General features: G+C 40.9%; 1 protein-coding gene across 1 annotated transcript in view; it reads right to left on the reverse strand.

Moving 5' to 3' along the window:
• Positions 1 to 11,951: 11,951 nt before the first annotated feature.
• Positions 11,952 to 15,236, reverse strand: part of rab10 (RAB10, member RAS oncogene family) — a 64,392-nt gene continuing 61,107 nt past the window's right edge. The window contains exons 5-6 of the mRNA XM_060913820.1: positions 13,113 to 13,214; positions 11,952 to 12,961 (exon numbers count right to left, since the gene is read on the reverse strand). Of these exons, the coding sequence (XP_060769803.1) occupies positions 12,875 to 12,961; positions 13,113 to 13,214 (189 nt within the window). The 3' untranslated portion in view covers positions 11,952 to 12,874. The remainder of the gene's footprint in view (positions 12,962 to 13,112; positions 13,215 to 15,236) is intronic.

The following is a 15,236-nucleotide window of genomic DNA, read 5'->3' on the forward strand; positions in this document are numbered from 1 at the left end:
ATCTGAAAAGAGGACTTTGGACCACTGAGCAACAGTCCATTTCTTTCTCCCCTTAGCCCAGATAAGACACTTCTGACATTGTCTCTGGTTCAGGAGTAGCTTGATATTAGGAATGAGAAAGTTGTATCCCCTTTCTTGAAGATGTCTGTTCGTGATGGGTCTTGATACACTGACACCAGCCTCAGTCCACTCCGTGTGAAGCTCTCCCAAGTTCTTGAATCAACTTTTCTTGACAATCCTCTCAAGACTGCGGCCATCCCTGTTGCTTGTGCACCTTTTCCAGCCACCCTTTTCAGCAATGACCTTTTGTGGCTTACCCTCCTTGTGGAGGGCATCAGTGATCATCTTCTGGACAACAGTCAAGTCAGCAGTCCTCCCCATGCTTGTGGTTGTGTGTACTGAACTAAACCGAGAGATACACTGTGTTCATACTGTTTTACTCAAACTCGAAATGAAATATTCTAATATTTTGAGATGTTTTTTTTTTAATCTTTTTGTACTGTATGCCATACTGATTAAAATAGAAAAATGCTTGAAATATTTGTTTATGTGTAATGAGTCTATAATGTATAACATTTTCACTTTCTTAAATAACTGATGGAAAATATTGAACTTTTTCACAATATTCTAATATTTTGAGATGCACTAGTATAATATAAAATTATATATATATATATATATATATATATATATATATATATATATATATATAAACCGGAAGACCCGCCTCGTCGTTTGATCGCCGTCTGACGACACAATTTTTTTTCAGCATGATCAGCAATTTTTTGGAAAACTTGGACATCATCAGGGGCGGCACAGTGGTGTAGTGGTTAGCGCTGTCGCCTCACAGCAAGAAGGTCCTGGGTTCGAGCCCCGGGGCCGGCGAGGGCCTTTCTGTGTGGAGTTTGCATGTTCTCCCCGTGTCCGCGTGGGTTTCCTCTGGGTGCTCCGGTTTCCCCCACAGTCCAAAGACATGCAGGTTAGGTTAACTGGTGACTCTAAATTGACCGTAGGTGTGAATGGTTGTCTGTGTCTATGTGTCAGCCCTGTGATGACCTGGTGACTTGTCCAGGGTGTACCCCGCCTTTCTCCCGTAGTCAGCTGGGATAGGCTCCAGCTTGCCTGCGACCCTGTAGAAGGATAAAGCGGCTAGAGATGATGATTGATATATATATATATATATAAAATTACATGCTTGAAATATTCAGATTTCTCGATTCCATTCGGAAAATATATACATTTTTTTGCAGTTTGTTGTAAATATCTACCACATATTACAATATCAGTAGATATTTTATATTTCGAGGAATTAATACAAACAGCAGCGAACGATTAACAAAATGTGATCTACGAGAATACTTGACAGGTTAAACATGATCAGTTCATTTGTTTACGAACATTAGAATTACTTCCTCATTTACGTAAACACCGACATTTATAGAAAAAATATTTCGGACTAAATATAAGTCTACGTAAAACAAATTTTAAATAAAATCCCCGTTTTGTTAACTTAATACCATATACCGATTTTTTTTTTAAATAAATAAAATCGCCTGGATGTCGATAACTGTGGACAAAGGCGTTACGTGATCTGATACGCTAAGTAATCAGGAATCAACTCCTCCCCCCGGGGGTTTGAGTAATTATTCATGCACAATTTACATATTGAAAGTCTTTTCTACTTTTGCAACAGCCAAAAGATCGTTAAGGTGTCGATAATTGTAGCCGCCGCGCTACCAGTTTATACATGACTGGAAAGTGGTTAGGTGTTAGCGTAGTTTAATGTTTTGTTAGCAGGAAAGGAATATTTAACCATTAAGTGATTAGGCTAGCACTATTTTCTCTTTTCTACTTATTGCCTTTTAAAAATAAACCTATCGACCTGAGGTTTTATTTTTTAACCTGTTGTAGAAACTAGCTACATGCTAGCTTTTTGAGAGAATACTGCTCCTAGGCAAATCTTATAAAAACAAACACGATTTAAAGGTAAAATCAGGGCTTAATTTGAGCCGGAACATGACGGAACAAGATCCGGCAGCTATTTTCATTTCATTCTGTGTTCCGGCAGCTATTTAAATGGATCAGATCACCTCCGTGACCATCACAAAGGGGCAAAAAAAAAAAATCAAACAAATTAAATAAAGTAAATAAAAATTTGTTTAGTGCTCGGTTTTGATTTTGATATCTGTTGTTGATTTCTCTCCTATGACATCCACAAAATCTATGCAAAAGGGGAAGGGGGGGGGACATGGGGTGTATACTTCCGCTCAATAGAACACTGGGTTTTTTGTCGCCGTTAGCTTGCGCTGTTAGCCTGGCAAGCCAGACTAAATGTGAATATTTAGTCTGGCCTCGCTCGTAGACATTTCCGAAGGGTGTGGGTAGGAACAACCCGCTGTCTTTCAAACTGTCTCTGTGCGTATAGGCCAACGCTCTGACCAATCAGCGCAACAGTGACTGTGACGTAGTCAGAGCGACAGAAAGCAGTGGGGGAGACCTTGAAATAAATAATTTTTCAAAATGCGTATTAATAAATAAACAGGTTCTAGATATTAAGAAGTTTGGAGATAATGACCACAAGTTTGGAGTCTGTACCACATACTTAACATACACTTATTTTTTTCAAGTGTTTGCTTAAACTGTGAGAGTTTTTATTTTTATTTAGTGGTGTTTGGTGAAATAATTTCCCTTAAATTTAAAATAACGGGAAAATAAGAAACAATCAAAAAGTAATGTTTCAAAGCTGTTTATTCGTACTGCACAAACTAGCCCCATCCTTTTGGCTACGAGCGGAGCCAGCTGGTAGATCAGACTTTTGCCATAGCCGGTCGGCAAAACAGCGAAAACGTCCTTCTTGAAAAGGAATGAGCGGAGAGCCTCTTCCTGCTCATGTTTCAACGAAAACTCCAAGTCTAATTCTTCTAAAACTGATTCCAAAGCGGAGTCAAACACGCGCTGTTCACGAGCCGTAGCCATCTTTCCTGCTGCGCTTTCTCCAGCGTCGGGCAGCCTGCCGTCACTCCTGCAAAAGCCCGCCCAAAGAATCCAAACAAAAACCTTGCGTTGTGATTGGCGGGCACGATTTGATGCCCGGGGTGTTTTGTTGATATGGTGCGAGGCTAGACCCACTCGTAGGCAAAAAATATTTTTGGCCGCTAGGCAGGTGGGTCTAGTTTACTAGGCTATTGCGCTGTGGAAAAAATGGCAAAAAAAACAAGAAAGGTAGGTGGATCGCTGCCCTGAAAAAAAAAAAAAGTTACATGTCAACTCGTTATTACTTAAGAAAAGAATTAACTGTTACTTGAAAAAGAAAAAGAAAAAATGGTTCACATCACTTTTTAAAAACCCGTTATTACTTACCCATTACTTGAATCGATTGCACTTATGGCTGCTATTTGAATCCTTGGAATATAGTAAAACTTGAATCCTTAAAATGAATTCTCCAACTTGTTTTGTAAACCCTTTATTTCTTAACTATTACTTGAATTGATTGCACTTATGTTTGCTGGCACTGCTTTTAAACTTGAAATATGCTTGAAATCCTAGGCTATGCTTTTAAATACCCTATTTAAATCCTTAAAATGAGTCATTTAACTCATGTCTTGTGTGATCTGATCTCCAATCGTGAAATAAACCGGTTGTGATATGAGTACAGTCTGTTATTTTAGAAGATAAAGTTAATATATAATTTAATATATAGCCTAATAAAAAATATTTTATAACATAATATCACGACAGGGCGGCACGGTGGTGTAGTGGTTAGCGCTGTCGCCTCACAGCAACAAGGTCCTGGGTTCGAGCCCTGGGGCCGGCGAGGGCCTTTCTGTGCGGAGTTTGCATGTTCTCCCCGTGTCCGCGTGGGTTTCCTCCGGGTGCTCCGGTTTCCCCCACAGTCCAAAGACATGCAGGTTAGGTTAACTGGTGACACTAAATTGACCGTAGGTGTGAATGTGAGTGTGAATGGTTGTCTGTGTCTATGTGTCAGCCCTGTGATGACCTGGCGACTTGTCCAGGGTGTACCCCGCCTTTCACCCATAGTCAGCTGGGATAGGCTCCAGCTTGCCTGCGACCCTGTAGAAGGATAAAGCGGCTAGAGATAATGAGATGAGATATCACGACATATTACTGTCTGTAACTGTTCGTCACTAAAGCTTTTTCTAAGATCATAATGTCTGATATCATTTATTTTTTTTGCCAAGCAGGGCCACTGCCGGGTCGGTCGACACGTGGTAGGTCTATTGTTCAAATGCGTTCTACGGTCTATGGGGCTGCGTTGTGGGTGCAAGTGCCAGGACCGTTTTAGTTATTTACTTTCTTTATAATCTCAGTCAGATACACAAGCAAGATTAAGTCTTTACTCTGCTGTGTTTTATTATGGCCATCAATATATTGTAACCTGTGTTTGATTTGTTAATTGTTGATCCAGTTGTTGCCTTAACGCAGGGGTCTGCAATGGCTCGGGAGCCAGATGTGGCTCTTTTGGTGGCTGCATCTGGCTCGCAGATTAATCAGCTCACATTGAGATCAAGAAGTACACCCCCATTTAATGAAAAAGTCAGTTAGCTGTCCGCAAAGCAAAGCCTTTTGACAAAGAACATGGTGAAAAGGGAAAAAAGGTGACTGGTAGGCTACCGTACATTTCAACAGGAATGGACAGAGGAATTCGCCTTTGTGGGGTGAGAGGGTCCTGCTTTGTGTCCAATAGGCCTATAGAATGACAAGATTGCATCGATGAAACAATGAAATAAAGCGGCACTTTGAAACACGCCAAGCTACGTTTGCGTCAAAATATTCAGCGGGGGACAGGAGGAAGACGGCATGTCGAGCCTCTTCATTATGAAAAAGAATATATTACACTCAAATTGTTGGTCATATGTGAAAATGCATTTTAGTTGTATTCAGCGTCACTTTTTATATATGGCTCTCACAAAAATGTATTTGAAACTATTTGACGTTCCGGGACCTCCCACTTCACAAATTAAGCACTGGGTAAAATGATAGTTAAAGTGACATAAAACTATAAGATTTCCCTCAGATATTCTGCTAAATCAGAAGAAAAGAGTCAGTATGACTAAAAATGACACTCCGTATTCATTCACAACCAGGGGCCTCATGTACAAAGACCTGCGTGGATTTCCGACTAAATATGTGCGCACGTCAAAATCGGGAAATTTGCGTACGACCAAAAAAATCCGGATGTATCAATCAGTGCGTACGAAGGTTTCCACGCACTCTCCTGTTGTACATCCCAATCAACGTGGAATTCGGCGCACATGCACGAGCCCCGTTCCCCGCCCCGTCTCCTCCCTCAATTATTCCACACTGAATATGTTAATTAGTATAAATAGACCTGCAGTAAGGCCCGCGTTAGGTAAAAGACATGGCAACTTTTACTAACGCGTTAATGTTAATTAAATGTTAGAAATCTCGCGTTAATCAAATTAACATTTAACATTTATTATTAACATTAACATTTATTAAAAACACCTTTAGTGCTCGAATGTGTACATTTTTTCGGGGACACCCTGTATTTGAGGAAATGTCTTCCTGTCTTAGTAGGCCCAATATTCCTAGCCACATGTAACCAGAAATAAAACGTGCACATATTTTCCACAATAGGATTTTAATGACAAATGTATTCTAGCAGGGTGCCAGGGAACAACAGGAGGCCCCCAGTCCATCCCACCCAAGCAGGAAGAGGACCCCCAGCCGAGCGGATCCAGCGTCACTGTCACCTGCCCCTGTCGCCGGGTCCACAGGCCGGGTGCTGACTTGCACGGTCCTTGAGTCGCAGGGGGAAATTTTAAAGGGGATAGAGGCGATTAACGACAACCTCGAGGGAATCCGCGAGGAATTGAAGGAACTGAATAACACATTAAAAGCATATCTTAAAAAATGAATGGTGTCCCATCTGTCCTTACCTTTTCACATTGTGGCTATTAAGCGCTGCCGGGTTTGTATGCCATGTCGCTGTGGCACCTCGTTGTGAGGCCCAGGGTCTGGGTCCTCCGGCAGGTCTCGCTCCATTATTGGCACGCCATGCCGCTGCGCCACATTGTGTAACACGCCACACACTGCGGTTGTGTCTGATTTGTACGCACTTGGAAATCGTTTCATATATTGATCTTGGTAATTATGTGATAAGGCTACCCCACACAACATCAACTAATAATATTTCAGTCTGACACCTAGCGGCAAATGCGCGAGGAAGATCTATTAAGCTAGCTGCAATGCATGGTCCTGCATGTGCATTCTTTAATTTAATTAATTAACCAATAGTCAATGGGAATAATATCGAAATGATATTGCTGGGGTTTCTCATTTCCCGTAATTACAATATGGAAGGGATGGTTGATGGATCTGTTGGCATTTACCCAACAGTCTCTCATTATGTGTCTCGACAATGTCGTATGACTGACATACATTTCAATTCACGCATCCTGATGTTCCGATGCATTTTTGGATGCCTCTTATCGCCATGTCATGACTCTTGACCGAGTAGGCCTAAATGTAGTTGCGTTGCTCTGCCTCTAAGTGTCGCCAAGTACCAAGATGCACCAGAAATGTGCGTACGCCAGCCATGAGGTTTGCGTAGAGTACCGCACTTTTCCACGCCAAGTCAATCTTTGTACATACGAATGTTTGTGCAGAAAGTGGCGTACGTAGCTTTTTTGTGCGTACGCAAGCTTTGTACATGAGGCCCCAGAAATCCATGGATTCCGCCATTTTGGAAACAAACAATTAAACCATCATTAAAAAAAAGTTTTAAAGTTGTAAATATCACACAGGTGATTTCACATTAAATTTCAGAAACTTGTTGTGGCATTTGTATTATTATACAACCCCGATTCCAAAAAAGTTGGGACAAAGTACAAATTGTAAATAAAAACGGAATGCAATGATGTGGAAGTTTCAAAATTCCATATTTTATTCAGAATAGAACATAGATGACATCAAATGTTTAAACTGAGAAAATGCATCATTTAAAGAGAAAAAATAGGTGATTTTAAATTTCATGACAACGCCACATCTCAAAAAAGTTGGGACAAGGCCATGTTTACCACTGTGAGACATCCCCTTTTCTCTTTACAACAGTCTGTAAACGTCTGGGGACTGAGGAGACAAGTTGCTCAAGTTTAGGGATAGGAATGTTAACCCATTCTTGTCTAATGTAGGATTCTAGTTGCTCAACTGTCTTAGGTCTTTTTTGTCGTATCTTCCATTTTATGATGCGCCAAATGTTTTCTATGGGTGAAAGATCTGGACTGCAGGCTGGCCAGTTCAGTACCCGGACCCTTCTTCTACGCAGCCATGATGCTGTAATTGATGCAGTATGTGCATTGTCATGTTGGAAAATGCAAGGTCTTCCCTGAAAGAGACGTCGTCTGGATGGGAGCATATGTTGCTCTAGAACCTGGATATACCTTTCAGCATTGATGGTGTCTTTCCAGATGTGTAAGCTGTCCATGCCACATGCACTAATGCAACCCCATACCATCAGAGATGCAGGCTTCTGAACTGAGCGCTGAGAACAACTTGGGTCGTCCTTCTCCTCTTTAGTCTGAATGACACAGCGTCCCTGATTTCCATAAAGAACTTCAAATTTTGATTCGTCTGACCACAGAACAGTTTTCCACTTTGCCACAGTCCATTTTAAATGAGCCTCGGCCCAGAGAAGACGTCTGCGCTTCTGGATCATGTTTAGATATGGCTTCTTCTTTGAACTATCGAGTTTTAGCTGGCAACGGCGGATGGCACGGTGAATTGTGTTCACAGATAATGTTCTCTGGAAATATTCCTGAGCCCATTTTGTGATTTCCAATACAGAAGCATGCCTGTATGTGATGCAGTGCCGACCCCTACGCACAGAGATTCTTCCAGATTCCCTGAATCTTTTGATGATATGCACTGTAGATGATATGTTCAAACTCTTTGCAATTTTACACTGTCGAACTCCTTTCTGATATTGCTCCACTATTTGTCGGCGCAGAATTAGGGGGATTGGTGATCCTCTTCCCATCTTTACTTCTGAGAGCCGCTGCCACTCCAAGATGCTCTTTTTATACCCAGTCATGTTAATGACCTATTGCCAATTGACCTAATGAGTTGCAATTTGGTCCTCCAGCTGTTCCTTTTTTGTACCTTTAACTTTTCCAGCCTCTTATTGCCCCTGTCCCAACTTTTTTGAGATGTGTTACTGTCATGAAATTTCAAAAATGTCTCACTTTTGACATTTGATATGTTGTCTATGTTCTATTGTGAATACAAAATCAGTTTTTGAGATTCGTAAATTATTGCATTCCATTTTTATTTACAATTTGTACTTTGTCCCAACTTTTTTGGAATCGGGGTTGTATTTGTTACACTGATTATTACACATTGTCCTTCTAGAATCTAGAAGTTTCTGAAGTTCAGTGCAAGCAGCCACTGGAAATGGGCGCCATTTTGATGAACATGCTGGTGTTCCCACTTATCCTGCTTAAAAGAAGTTTGATATGCTTGTTAATTAAAATTAGTCAACTATGGGGAAAAATATACTGTTATATGAATTATAATAGCTGTTTTATTGAACACTTCCCTTTAAAATGAAAAACATACTTGCAGTCCGATTATTACCTGAACTTAGGGGTGTAGAAGTTTCCACAAGTTCTCACATGGTGGATGAATGGAATCCGCAGTCCTCAGGGGCCCCGACAATTACCTCACCTGCTCGAACTTACCTCAGAGGACCTCGAATGAGTTCACACTTACGGTAATGTACGGTCAGGATAGAATAAATCTACCACCAGGATTGAATTACAGGTAAACTAACACACATCATGAATTGTGAAAATATCAGAACTTTTAAAATCATCCTCACACCTACCTCAAAGATTTCTATTAAAAAAAAAAAAAGTCTGAAGATTGTTCTTGCTTCAGCCACTAGGTGGCACCAAGGTGTCGTTTGGAGAAAACTGATGACTAGCCTTTAATTTAACAAGCATTTTCTGGGCATCATGGATTATTTGTGTCATTTCGTCAAGTTTGAGAAGTGAAATGTGTTTTATCACATACACAAGTACGGCTCAAAATTATATTAACAGCTTTATGACCATTTGTACCACAGCACTATTGAATTGTGAAACCTGAGCGGTCAGGTGGTGTGGATTAATTTTCTCTAACTGTAGCTCTGATTAGCGGTATAGGTTTCTACAGTCAGGTCCATAAGTACTGCATTTGGACAACAATTTTCACATTTTGCCTGTACACAATCACAATGGCTTTCCAACGAAGCAAAGATGTGACTTAAGCGGACACTTTCAGCTTTACTTCCAAGAACTGAACAAAAACCTAGCCCATTTTTTTTTTTTAAACCAAATCCCTCCATTTTCACAGGCTCAAAAGTAAAATCAGGCAGCTGACCGAGATGCAGTTTCATAGCCAGTTGTGGTCCGTTTCCAAATTAAGTTGGATTTGATTCCAAGTGTTGAATTTGCATTTGGCAGCTGTCCATGGGAACTCAATATGCAGGCCAAAGCAGCATCAATGCAACTAAAAGGAGGCCATCATGAGGCTGAAAAACACAAAAACGGACCCATCAGAAACTCAAGAAGAAGTGGCCAAATCAACAATCTGGTACATTCTTTTATTAAAAAAAAAAAAAAGCCAAAGATGAGCTCAGACACCCAAAGGCCTGGAAGACCACTAAAGTGGATGACTGTAGATATTCCCCCCCCCATGGTGAAGAGAAACCACTTCAGAACATCTAACTCAAAAAAAACAAAACAAAAACTCAGGGAGTCTACAAATCAAGAGACATCTTCCATAAACCACTTGCAGACTTTGCTCGAAAGCCTGCCCAGGTGTGTAAGAAGATTCTTTGGAAAGATGAAACCAAATGATGGGAAAAGGAGTATAGAGAAAGATCTGGTCAAACATGGCAGACACCGATGAGTATGGCTGCCAATGGAGGTCGCAAAAGACCTGGAAAAAGCACTCCAAGGGAGGAAACTGTTATACAATCTACAGTTCTAAGTTTGTCCAATTACTTTTGAGCCTCTGAGAATGGAAGGGCTATATAAAATTAAAGCTGAAAAAAAAAATTACACTGCAAATTGATTGGTGGTGGACAGAAGCACGAGTAGAAAAATGTCTCACTGTCCAATTATTTTTGGACCCAACTGCACTCTGTGTAATCATTTCTGTAGTCACAGCTCACTTACAGGGATTTGTATGAAGACACTTTATTAAATGCCAAGTTAATCGCTGATTTTTGCTTTCTCTTAAGGGGTGTTCACACGGCAACTTTTACTCCGGTGTAGCACCGGGGCTGCCCCGGTAGAGCGTTCACACGGTACAAAGTTAGACCGGTGTAGCCCCTGAAAGCTGCTTAAACCGGTGCAAATCTAACCCTGCTCGGGAGGTGGTTTAAGAAATTTACTCCGGAGTAAATGCCAGTTTGCGGGGCAGCACTGATATAAAATGGGACGTGTGAACGCTAAAAGGGTAGACTCGCTACGCGTGAGGAGAGTTGATTACATACAGGCATCGCATAATTTGCATCCTGGTATTTTGCGCTTCCAAAATGGCGAATATCAACAACAGAACTGCGTGTCTTCTAGTGTTGCCAGATTGGGCAGTTTTAAGTGCATTTTGGCGGATTTGAACATATTTTGGGCTGGAAAACATCAGCAATATCTGGCAACACTGGTGTCTTCATCCACGTTGTTTTCCCGGCGCTTGGTGATGCCATGACAACCGGGAAAAGGAAGTACATTTTCACGCATGCGCATATATTTCTGCATTATTACTATCACAAATGATAGTAATAATATGAAATTATAGTAATAAAAGGAAATATCAAAACTATTACTATCAAAGGAAATGATAGTAATAAAGTTTTTGCTACTATTGCACGGTCGCAGAAACTGCAGTGTGAACGCAAGTGGGGCTGCACTGGTGCTAACACGCTTCTCTCTAGTAAGTAGGGTTGTGACGTGTGAATGCTGCGCAAAATTTACACCGGTGTAAGATATATCGCAACAAAATATATCGATGCAAATATGTGCCGTGTAAACACCCTATAAGGACGTTTTATCTAACGTTTACAGAATGAGTTTCCAGAGTTTCTCATCGTGATAACTTGCTTCATGGATGTTTCACACCATTTAAAAATTAATAAAACAGGTTGCCATTTAAACTGTATTCACTCACTGATGAACTGCTGCAGTATGAGGAATTAAAAAACACTTCAAGGGCAGGTTATTATTGGAAAATAATCAACTTCAGGATGCTCAAAGTATCTGCACTGCATCACACCAAATCGACACTGAAATATTTTCCAGACAACTGCATGACGGTGTTGTGTTCTGAACATGGTACACTACCGTTCAAAAGTTTGGGGTCACTTTGAAATGTCCTTATTTTTGAAAGAAAAGCACTGTTCTTTTCAATGAAGATCACTTTAAACTAATCAGAAATCCACTCTATACATTGCTAATGTGCTAAATGACTATTCTAGCTGCAAATGTCTGGTTTTTGGTGCAATATCTCCATAGGTGTATAGAGGCCCATTTCCAGCAACTCTCACTCCAGTGTTCTAATGGTACAATGTGTTTGCTCATTGCCTCAGAAGGCTAATGGATGATTAGAAAACCCTTGTACAATCATGTTAGCACAGCTGAAAACAGCTTAGCTCTTTAGAGAAGCTATAAAACTGACCTTCCTTTGAGCAGATTGAGTTTCTGGAGCATCACATTTGTGGGGTCGATTAAATGCTCAGAAAAATATCTCGACTGTATTTTCTATTCATTTTACAACTTACGGTGGGAAATAAAAGTGCGACTTTTCATGGAAAACCACACAAAATTGTCTGGGTGACCCCAAACTTTTGAACGGTAGTGTACATCACTTTGTACCTCAATATTGTTTCACAGCCCAGGGAAAAAAATAAAATAAAAAAACCAAACATGTAACTTAAACAAGCTTATTTTTAATGGATCTGCAAAAAAAAAATAAAAATTTCCAAGAGAACTACACCCCACCCCACCCTTTTGCACGAGTCGTGCAGCTGCTTTTTTTTCTTGCTGCACAAGTTTTTAAAACCAAAGGAGGGAAAAAAAATATGGCATGCAGGAGAAAAAGGGGAGAGAACAAAAAGGTGACAAAAAAATCTAAACATTCAAAAAAAAAAAAGTGAAGATATTCAGAACAAAAATGCCACCCTCTTCGGTTCGTGTTATGGCGAGTTCGGTGGCATCATTTTGTGTACGTGTGTGTTGCTTAGGGCAGATGGGAGGTTCGACCTTCCGGCTCCATGTTAAGGCACCAGACAAAAATAAAAAAAAACAAAAAAAATGACACTAAATTCCTTACACACTAACTGGCAAGTCATTTACACACAAACCCAACCACCAATCCAGAAACTGTACACAGTCATGAGCACTTGGGTCATTCCGCTCATTTTTCTCCTTTTTACACTGACGAGTCTTAAAAAAAAAAAAAAAAAAAAAGTCCAGAAGGTTCCGAGGAACCCTCATGTCAGATTTCATGTTTAAAAATGTAGTGGTGAGACGGTTCTGTTGTGGGTTTTCCTTCTCATTTCAAACCTTTAAAATAAATGACAGGAAGCGTGACAGGATTTCTCTTTTTATCTATACAACTGTTTTTCGTCATCAGAAATAAAAACTCAGCAAGCAGGTGAGAGCGGAGAGAGAGGGAGGAAAAAACACGCAGGAAAGAAGAGAGAGAAAGGGTGAAAGAGTGCAACAGGAGGAGGAGTTAGATACAAAGTAGGAGGAAACGAGTGTAAGATGAAGACAAGAGAAGAAACTGCATGTGTAGGCGTGTGTGCGTGTGTGGGGACACGTGCTCGTGAATGTGTGTGAGAGACTGTTCAACTGCAACACTTGGTCTTCCATCCTGTGACTCCGCCTCCAGAGCTGATGTCGACGTTTTCACTGTTGGGCTCTTTTACAGGTGTCTGGAACAAAACCACACACGGTGTTATCAGACCCCGCGTCCTGACACGACAGCGAACATGTTTAACAAGATTGTTCTGACTTCACTGTTGAAGCCGACACTCAGAATTACGCGTATACATTTAAAAACCACAAAAAAAAAAAAACCCTCACCTTTCTGAGGATGTCTTCTGCTAACGTGAGGAAGGCCTTCTCGATGTTAATGTTGGCTTTCGCACTTGTCTCAAAGAAACGGATTCCATGTTCCCTGGCAATCTGGACACACAGGAAATGAATAAACTTAAGCGCGCGCGTGTGTGTTGGATGGGCGAGACGCGCGTTTCCAAGCAAGCTTACGTTGCGCAACACGTCAAAACAGATGCAGAGCAGCCCGAGCCTTCGACACACCAACGTTTCACCCAGGTTCACACTAGGGGTGTGCAAAAATATCGATACGGCGATATATCGCGATACTTTGTCTTCTGATTCAATATCGATACTCAATTTGAATATCAATATTTTTTCAAATAATCAAATCAAGTTTCAGATGGGTTGTAAATCCAGTACGACTTCCGCACCTCTGCGCCGCGAGGTGTCGCTGTGCCGCTCCCTCACTGCAAGGCACTCTTCGTCTTCTCTTTTTTCCCCGGCAGTTGCAGTGAGGAAAAAAAAAAAAAGCAAGCAAGCATGGCTGTTAACGTAAACCTAGAGACGCCGCCGAACTTTAAGGCAGATGTTTGGAGGCACTTTGGATTCCAAAGGAAAGGAGAGAAAAAAAAAAAAGTGAGCCGGTGTTCTGTAAAGTTATCCTACCTCTTGGATTTGTCCTACCAAGCCTACTGCGCATGCGCGAAATCCAGGAGGGTAGGAAAATTCAACAGTAGTTTTGTCCTACCGATCAGCTGGGCTGATAGAAAATCGGTGAGTATTTCACGCATTTGCCGATTTTTATGTTTTGTGCGTATTGGTCGAGTCTTTGGCCGAGTCAAATAACTTGTAATGCCTTGTTTTGAATAATAAACCGGTCTGTATGAGAACTTGCTCATTCATGTGTTCTGCGCATGCGCAGTAGGAGACTAAGATGCCCACTGCACTTTTCAATGTGTTTCAGACAGTGTGTTGTTCCTGCAAAATAAGCACAAGTTAAATGTTCTCCGGTATATGTTCTCAAGTTTACAAAGAACAAATTGATATTAGTGTTAGCACTGAAATGTATGTGCAGTCTGCAGTGCAAGTTTTCATAAAACAATTTGATTCTGCTTGTTAAGCAGCACTGATGTGTCCATGCTTACAGAAAAGTTGAGAATACTAGCACAGAAATGGGAATTTTCTGTATGTTGTAGTGAAGCAACTCTTGGTTTTGCCAGCAGTGGAATAGAGACAAATATATGTCTGGCAAGAGTGTGTAGTTATGTATGTGAAATGTAATTTTACAGTGGTCAATAAATTGATTTTCTTCAGTGACGCAGATATCGTGATGTGGTTGAAATTTCTTGCAATATATCGATTATCGCAGAATCGCTGTACCGTGATATTATCGTTATCGTGGGCAAAATATCGCCATAGTATCGTATCGTGAGGTATCTGGTGATATCCAGCCCTAGTTCACACGAGCAATCAATTTCCAATAAATAACTCAAGCTCTCCCTCACATTCCTACGAGTTTGACTGAAAATGTGTCATTACATCATGCGTGTTGGACAAAACGACGAGCTTTGTTCAGCTGTTGACTGCTTGCAGACGCTGCATGGAGCGCGACTGCATCGGAAATCAGTCGTTTGTTACTATAAAGAAAACCGAAGCTCCGCCTCCAAACATTAAACCCAAATCAGGTGACCAGCCGTGATGCGCCTCTTCGGGCTGACTGATTTATACTGGATTAGTAAACAATTAAATTTATCGCAGAAGAATAATCACACTGAAAATTGTAGAAATTTCCACAATTATTGGCACCCATAATTCCTAGAAAAAATTTAATTGAAGCATTGTCATTTCTACTGTAGTTTATAAAGTTGATTAGAGTATCTAGGAACCTTTAATTAGTAATTCATCACATCCTGTTTCCCTGGGGTATAAATATGATGTGACACAGAGGCCTATTTCTCTTATCCACTCTTCAACATGGGAAAGACAAGAGAACACACCATTCAAGTAAGGCAGGTGTGTGTCGACCTTCCTAAGTCAAGCAATGGCTACAAGAAAATAGCCGCTCGCCTACACCGGCCCATATCTACAGTCAGAGGAAGCAAGAAGCTTAAAACAACTGGAACAGTGGCAAACAAGCCTGGATGAGGATGC

Source organism: Neoarius graeffei, chromosome 2, assembly GCF_027579695.1.
Source record: "Neoarius graeffei isolate fNeoGra1 chromosome 2, fNeoGra1.pri, whole genome shotgun sequence".
NCBI classification, from domain to species: domain Eukaryota; kingdom Metazoa; phylum Chordata; class Actinopteri; order Siluriformes; family Ariidae; genus Neoarius; species Neoarius graeffei.